Below are 8,116 nucleotides of genomic sequence, written 5' to 3' on the forward strand. Positions count from 1 at the left end.
CATGTGAAGACTCTTGACTGTTACAGCTTTGGGGTGGAAGCATTGGGTGTTACTGGAATCTGGTGGGTATAGGCCAGGGATGCTGCTAAGTATCGTACAAAGCACAGGACAGGCCCCTACAACAAAGAAGTGTCCGTTCCAAAATGTTAGTAGCACTGCCGGTGAGAATGCCTGTTGTACCTCTGTAACTGGGCCTGGGGTTGGGAGACCTGGATCCCAGTCAGGTTCTCCTGCTCACCAGCCCCGTGACCTCTAGCCAGTCATTTGCCCTCTCTGAGCCTCTGTTACCTCATCCACATACTAAGCAGATTAGGGGAGATGGGTTGCATGTAAATACCTCCCAGCTCACAAATTCTATGATTCTTTGGCATAACCATGTTCCCCTGGACATCATTTCTGGTTCAGCTTCATCTTAATTGATGAACAGAGGGAACTCACTAGTCACTAACCCCCCAGCTCTAATACAAAGCAAGAAATTCTGCTCTACCACAGATGCTGAAAAGCCAGTGTCCCAAAGCCCAGGGAAGCAACTGTCTCAGTTTGCCGAGGACTAAGGGTTTCCTGGGACACTGGACTTTCAGTGCTAAAAGTCAGACATCCTAGGGAAAATGAGTAGTTTGTCCTCCTACCAAATACATCTATGATCATAGAATGTTTCTTTTGCTTTCAGCTACAAAGCCGTCTCTTATCACGCCTCGGGCCACAATGTTGCCTACAGGCCTGGAGGCTTCAAAGCCAGCACTGTCTTTGAGTCCAACACCAAAAACAAGAAGATATACGATGGGGGTGCCCGCACAGAAGATGAGGGACAATCTCATCCTTCCAAGTACGACTACGTGTAGCCCTCTAAGACACCTCGGCAGGAGCAGAAGAAATCCCCCAACTAGAGCTCACCCAAAAACAAGGACATTTTACCTTGATTTCCCATTGCTTTTGACTCACAGTTGGAAGTTAGAAAGCCTTGGTTTCACCTGTGGTGAGGCCAGATGGTCTTGGACACTGGCCTCTGTCTCTAAATGTTCCGTCACAAAACAGCTGAGTCAGCAGATGTGCATTAGAGGCTATAGCCCACATTTTCCAATCCTCTTATTTCTTTTTTTTTTTAACATAACCTTTTTAATCTGATGATAGAATGTGGTTTGAATTCCTATCAATCACTTAGATAATTTAGGCAGACTACCCCTCCTCCTTCTAGCCAATGGCCCATTGATGATCTATTTCCCAACTCATCCCCCAGAACAATTCTGAAAGGAAAAGAAGAGTCAATCAAAAGATATCATTTTCTGCCATTTGATTTTTGCCCCTTCCCCCCACCCCTGCCCTAACTTGGCTACTAATAACACTGACTGAAGGAAAGTTAGTAGGGAAAAACATTTATCGTATCTGCAGCTCATTATCTGAGTTTTCTTACACTATGACCTTGAACATTACTTGGACCAAAGCGATTTCAGTTTGAGGAAACCAACCTTCTCCACTTCTGCTAACATCTGCTAATTCTAGCTGGACTCCCCACTGCGGGTCCTCTTTCTGCCACAGGCCAGAAACTGTCCCTAGAGGAATGAGAAAAGAATTTTTTTCTTTTTTCTTTTTTTTTTTTTTTTGGTAATCTAAAGATATTTGGTATTCTAAATATACTTAGAATAAATAATGTATTAGTGAAATGATACACCGTCTCTGTGAATTAGCCTCACCCCTGCACATGAAAAGAAGAAAATGAAAAAAATAATTGCTCTGATGTTGTATTGTACTTTGTAAAATCACATTTAAGTCCAAATTTCATGAAATGCTCACTGATCCTATTTCTTTCCCCTTGAGGTCTCCTGGGCTCTGGTTATAGATGATAGAATCAGTGTAATCCATGTAAAAACCAAATAATGGAACACAGCAGGTCCTAGGAAGTGAGTTGAAACTGGTTCCTTTTTTAAAAAGTGATGACCCTGAATGTAATGTTTCCAAGTGACAGGTGTCCACACTTCCATGGCTGCAGGCCACTAAGAGTTGAGGGTAGCACTTACTTGGCACTGTGGTCAGCTTCGTGACCCTGAAAGCTGGTCCCTTCACTAAATTCATCTTGAGTGGTTGGACCGTTGGATGTCCGAGAACTCTTTGCAGCCACACGCCTTCCCTGTGTTTGCATCACTACTGCCAAAAGCCTAACCTCCTTCTTCCAGGCCACCAGAATCCCATCCCAGCACGAGAGCCAGAATAGGCGCCCCCCAGGAAACTGAGGTAAGGCCAATCTCTCAAAACGACCTAGTCAGGGAACAGTGCTGGCACTGGGGGAATCTGACCATTGGGTTATTCTTTGGAGGAAAAAAGTCCTCAGGGCAATAGTGCATACGAAAGTGGCCTCCAAGGAGATGGGTGAATATTCATAGGGGTCTTCAGGCTGTAAAGACTACGTTGGTGGGGGGGGGGGCGGAAACCAGATCATGGCCCATTAAACAGAGAGGACTTGTGTTCACCAAGAATCCAAACAGTAAACCCAGAGACACTTCTCAATGAGACAGCAATGGTTTTAGGCCAAACCACATAAGAGCGCTCATGAAAATCATTGTCTAAGATGGGGTAAAGGATGAACAGATAAAATCAGGATGGACCTGGAGATTATCATACTAAGTGAAATAAGTCAGAGAGAGAAAGACAAATATCATATGATATCGCTTATATGCAGAGTCTAAAAAAAATGGTACAAATGAACTTATTTACAAAACAGAAACAGACTCACAGACTTAGAGAATGAACTTATGGTCACCAGTGGGGAAGGGTAAGAGGGAGGGACAGATTGGAAGTTTGGGATTGACATGCAACACACTGCTGTGTTTAAATTACATAACCCACAAGAACCTACTGTAAAAAAAAAAATTAAACTTAAAAAGAAGTCAGCAAGTGCATGCACACACACACACACACACACACACACACAAAGTGGAGGTTGGGAGAGAGAAAGCTGAGCAATGTAGGACATGGACATTGTTCAGGGTTCTCAGGGTTTGAGTGGAAGGCCATGAACACGGTGAACTCTCCCCCGCACCACCACCAAGTCCCTAGTCAGGTCTGAGGCCCTGAGGTGTGGCTCAGCTGGGTTTTTAATTAGCACATTCTCTATCCAACACTTAATTGTTTGAAAGCCTCCATGTAGTTAGAGTGTGCTTTGTAAATTTTTTTTGTTGCTGCTCTGTCTTATTGTACATGCACTGAGTATTGACCTCCATGCTTTGTTACTTAAATATTAAAGATACAGTTTTCTCACATTCGAACAGCTTCTGCTCTTTTTTCCTTAGCTTCAGAATGTGGAGGTGGGAGTCTCAGCACCTCAAAGCCGAGTGCCTCTCCCTGGGGTGTTTCTGTTTGCAGAATCTCTGTCTTCTCAGCAGCAGCCTGGCTGCCTGGAGGCCAGCCAGGTCTGATCCAGTCCAGTTAGCAGTTCCTGCAACTTGGGAAGCCTGAATAAAAAGGGATTCCCAGAGCTGCCGGGCATGCAGCATGGGATCCAAAAACCAAGTTTAGCCTGTCTGACCCTGAGTGTGCCAGCCTGAAGTGTCTAATGTCATTGGTAAGCCCATGAGCTAGTAAAACAAGAGAGTCAATGCCTGTCCCCTTGGTGACATCATGGTCTGGCTTGACCAGCTCCATGAGCCATACTCACTGAGGCTGCATCAGGCTATGGAAACAGCATGCTCTATAGAAGCAGAACATCCCAATCTCAAATCCAGGCCACACCATTTCCCAGCTGTGTTAGCTTGAACAAAACACTTAACCTTTCAGAATCTCAGTTTCCTTATCTACAGAATAGGCATAATAAGGCTAATGGAATAATGTGAGTAAAGGATCTATTTAAGTGAAAACATCTGACTTAAACAACTTTAAGACAACCAGGGCCTTGGCTTGTGTAGCTAGCATATGAGGCCAGGATTGGTTTCAGGCACAGAAGGATCAAGGAATATGCTCAAGACCCTACCTTTTTCTGCTCACGTCTCAGTTCTGCTTTCCTCTCAGTCGGTGTGTTTCTCAGGCAGGTTGTTCCCAAAGGCTAGCAGTGATGGCTGATCATATTTCCAGGCACAGGCCATCTTTCAGCTCGGGAAACTTGCCAAAAAGGAGGTATCTCTTTCCTGATATCTGTAGGAGAAAAAAATCCTGATAAAACTCATTGGACTATTTGAGTCATGAATCTATTCCTATCCAGGTATCCATCCATCATCTCTTCCTATAGCCAGAGCAATGGTATTTAGCTTGGCCAAGCCTGGGTCCCAAAGTCAAAAGGTGGAGATGGGGACTTCCCTGGCGGTACAGTGGTAAAGAATCCGCCTTACAATGCAGGGGAGGCGGGTTTGATCCCTGGTCAGGGAAGATCCCACATGCCGCGGGGCAACTAAGCCCACATGCTACAACTACTGAGCTCGCGCGCCTGGACGACAGCCCGCGTGCTGCAAACTACAGGGCCCACTTGCCCTGGAGCCTGCGGGCCACAACTAGAGAAGAGAAAATCCTGTGCCCACGTGCACCACAATGAAGAGTCCGCGTGCCACAACTAAGACCCAACGCAGCCAAAAATAAATTAAATAAATAAATAATCTTAAAAAAAAAGAAGTGGAGATTTGTCATATACCACAAAGACTATATCCTAAGGACCCAGAGTCCTTAGCAATCAGGCACTCATTGCTTTGCCTTGATTTTATTTTATTTTTTACCCCTTTGGTTGAAACTGAACTCCAAAAAAACCTTCAGAGGCACAACCTCTGAACCTCTCTGACCATTTACCAAATAGCACAGTATTTACAGTACAGAGAGGGAAGATCTGGGAGACTTCTTTGGTTCTCACAGGAAACTGATAATTACAACCTAAAAATGTCAAAAAAAAAAAACCAAAAAACCTTCACATTGAATTTTAAACAAGTGGGACTACCAAACTGGATAGTAGAAAGCTAAGGTTAAGGACATTTTGAAGACTGTGAGAAAACAGTATGTGCAAGTCATAATGTACAAGCTCAAAATATGACTCATCACTGTTATCCATAAAAATCCCTGGGGAATCCCGAGGAGTGGGCTAGTGTTTCACTGTCATTCATGTTGAGGTCCAAAAGAAAGAGGGTTAAATCAATGTTTCCATGGGATGCCCAATTCTTTTACCTTTTTTCTTGGGTAATATTCAGCCCCAACCTGCCACCACAGATATTATACAGGGTCAACCACTGCAATGACTACAATTTGCGCCAAAGTGCCTGGTATCTCAGAGTTGGAGCATTTCATTGGAGAGAGCACTGGACTTGGAATCCAGTCTCTGGGGAAACCTGAACTTCTGGTCCCAACTCCATGGCCAACCAGTTATGTGACCTTCAGGGATCAATCACAATGATTCACCAACATGTTTTCATTATTTTGTTTCCTTATCGAGTCCTTGGGATTATCAGTACTGCATTTAGTGCTTTACATACCTTATCTCTAATCCCCCAACAACCCTGATGTCTCCTCATCAACCTCCACCCTGTGACCAGTCTGAGTGGCCCAAAGCTCCCAGATACTTGTCAGGAACCACACACTAGCAAACATACACTCACTGATACTCACACAGACTCAGTCAGCTGTATCTCTGGGTCCTCAGCAGCACCCACAGTTTCTTTGATTTTTCAGTTCTCAGGCGTTTGCATACACCTCGGAGCTGCTTTTGAATTATTCCATTCGTCCAGCTGAAGCCAGGCTGATTTATCATCCTTCCCAATCCACCCTGAGGAAGGAAGGGGATTATTTTCTTCAGAATATGAAATGAGTAAAAGAGGAATTAGGAGTAGGGATAAACAGAGTTTCCTTTTGGTTTAGTATTTAGTGCAAGACACTATATCGTGGAGAAATAATGTCACTAAAGTTCTTCAAAAGTATTCAAATCCTATTCTGGAGCAAAAGTATTTAATTTAGATACAGAAAAAAGGGTCTAACAGTGATGGTTTTCAGTATACATAGCACCACAATACTCGGTACTAAAGGCAGCTACTACCTAATGATCAAATAAGATGAAAACCCTTAGCCACCCCTACTATAGGACTGCTAAAAGAAATCAGAGATTTCTTCCTTGGAGAACCTTCCAGGGAGAGTTGGGACCTGCCTGGAGATGAGGAACATACAAGTCCCTTCTATAGAAAATATCACATTTTGTCTTATCTTTTAACTTAGATTTTGGGAGGAAATGTAAAGATAATGTAAAACCTAATATGAAAAAGCCTAAAAATATTCGTTCTTTAATCCAGCAATTCTTTTTTTCACATCCTCTAAGGAAATAATCATAAATATTTATGCCCAAAGATATGCATCAATTGTTTGGAATAGTGAAACCACATCATCCTAAAATCCAGCTAGAGGAAGACTTACATAAATAATAGTTTAGACATGTAAATTAATACACAGCCATTAAATTCTTAAGATTTTTTAAAATATTAATTCTTTTAAACAGTGCATTGAAAAATGCCCTGGAAAGAAATATATTCCAAAATATTTTAAAGTGGTTGTTTTTATAGTGATATAATGATTCTTTTTCTTTATTTGTACTTCTCAGTACTTTCCAAATTTTCTTCAATGAGAATATCTTCATTTCCTATCCAGAGGAAAAACACAAACCTAAGAACTTATGAAGGATCAAAAACTTGAAAATAACATCCAGAAATGGCACAGTATGAATGTACTTAACTATACACTTAAAAATAGTTAATATGATAAATTTTATGTTATGTGGGTTTTTTTACCACAATTTAGAAATAATAATAACATCCAAGCCGGAAGTCCACAAGGGCAGGTGCAGCCTGTTACCTGGAGACCAGACCATCTCAGACGGCTTGGAGGGAGGAAGCTGATAAGTCCTGGCTGAAGAGAGCCCTCTGTTTATTCTGAACCAATAAAATAAAATGCTTATGAGCCCAGAAACTGGACCTCTACTGAGTTGTTTTAGTTTTTCCCCTTTGGAGACACTTTGGCATTCATTTCTCCATTTCATCACCTCTACTCAAACTTGAAAATGGGAGACAGAGGCCCACACCCCGATAGTGGGCAAGGACCAGAAAAGAGTCAGGGGGAGCTAGAACAAGTGTTGGAGTCCATACGCAGGTTTAACCTCTTACTTTCTCCCCAAGGCCACACGTTTCCACCCCATTGGCCTCCCTGGTTCCCAACGCCTTTCTCTGGACAAAAGGGCCAACTCAAAAGAGCGAGGACAAGCTTGCTGCGGGGCAGGTGATCTAATGTTGGCAGGTGGCCTGGACCTTCACTCTCCTGTGTAGGGAAGTATCCAGAGCAGACCATCAGTTCCCAAGCCTTCAATACCTGAAACACATCAGACCTGCATCTGGGAAAGAAGGGGCTTGGTAAAAGCCATATGTCTTGTATCTAAAGAGAAGACTTTAGGGGCCTCAATGACTTTCTCAGGGTTTCTAAAAGATAATCTGAATCTCAGTTGGTGTGTTACCCTTAGACTCCACTCAGAGAGGTTAGGCAAAATTTAGTAGCCTTTTTTTAATTGGGAAAGTAACGTTTTAGAAACCCAGGCTTACATAAAAGTGAAGAAAACGAACTAAACTCCCCTTTCCTGAACAGACATTCAAAATTAAGAGAAAAGCATTGATGGCAGAACTGAATGATGATGAACGATCTCTTCGAGCCTTAAAAAATATATAGAAAATTACTAATATTAATACTACTATCAGTATCATCTACTGAGATCTAGTAGACCTCAGACATAGCTTCAGGCCCTTTTTGTACACTAGCTCCAATCCTCAAAATAACTCAGGAGACAAGTATTATTATCCTCATTTCACATATGAAGACACCAAGGCTCAGAGAGGTTAAGGGTCTTGCCTAAGTAAGGTGATCAACTGTCCTGGTTTGTGATAAACTGTCCTGAGTTTAGCACTGAAAGTCTTGTCTTCCAGGAAACCCCTCAGTCCTCAGCAAATTAGGACATCTGGTCACCCTATGCCAAAGCTACATAGCTAATAGGAAAGCATGGACTCCAACCAAGGTTTGTCTGCCTCCACACCTCACTCTCTTTCCACTATGCCAGAGTGAATCCCACTAAGGCAAAATACATACATAAATACAGATAAAGGAGGGAAGGAAGGAAGGAAGGGAG

At 42.7% G+C, this 8,116-nt stretch overlaps 1 protein-coding gene across 2 annotated transcripts in view; it reads left to right on the top strand.

Annotated features, from left to right (window-relative positions):
• Positions 1 to 1,662, top strand: part of CLDN18 (claudin 18) — a 22,614-nt gene extending 20,952 nt beyond the window's left edge. The window contains exon 5 of one of the 2 annotated variants that reach the window (XM_024750747.1): positions 671 to 842. In XM_024750747.1, the coding sequence (XP_024606515.1) occupies positions 671 to 842 (172 nt within the window). Of the gene's footprint in view, positions 1 to 670 lie in introns of both variants that reach the window. The other variant, XM_024750746.1, reaches the window with a different exon arrangement.
• Positions 1,663 to 8,116: the final 6,454 nt, after the last annotated feature.

This window comes from Neophocaena asiaeorientalis, unplaced genomic scaffold (assembly GCF_003031525.2).
Source record: "Neophocaena asiaeorientalis asiaeorientalis breed wild unplaced genomic scaffold, Neophocaena_asiaeorientalis_V1.1 scaffold276, whole genome shotgun sequence".
In the NCBI taxonomy this organism is placed as follows: Eukaryota; Metazoa; Chordata; class Mammalia; order Artiodactyla; family Phocoenidae; genus Neophocaena; species Neophocaena asiaeorientalis.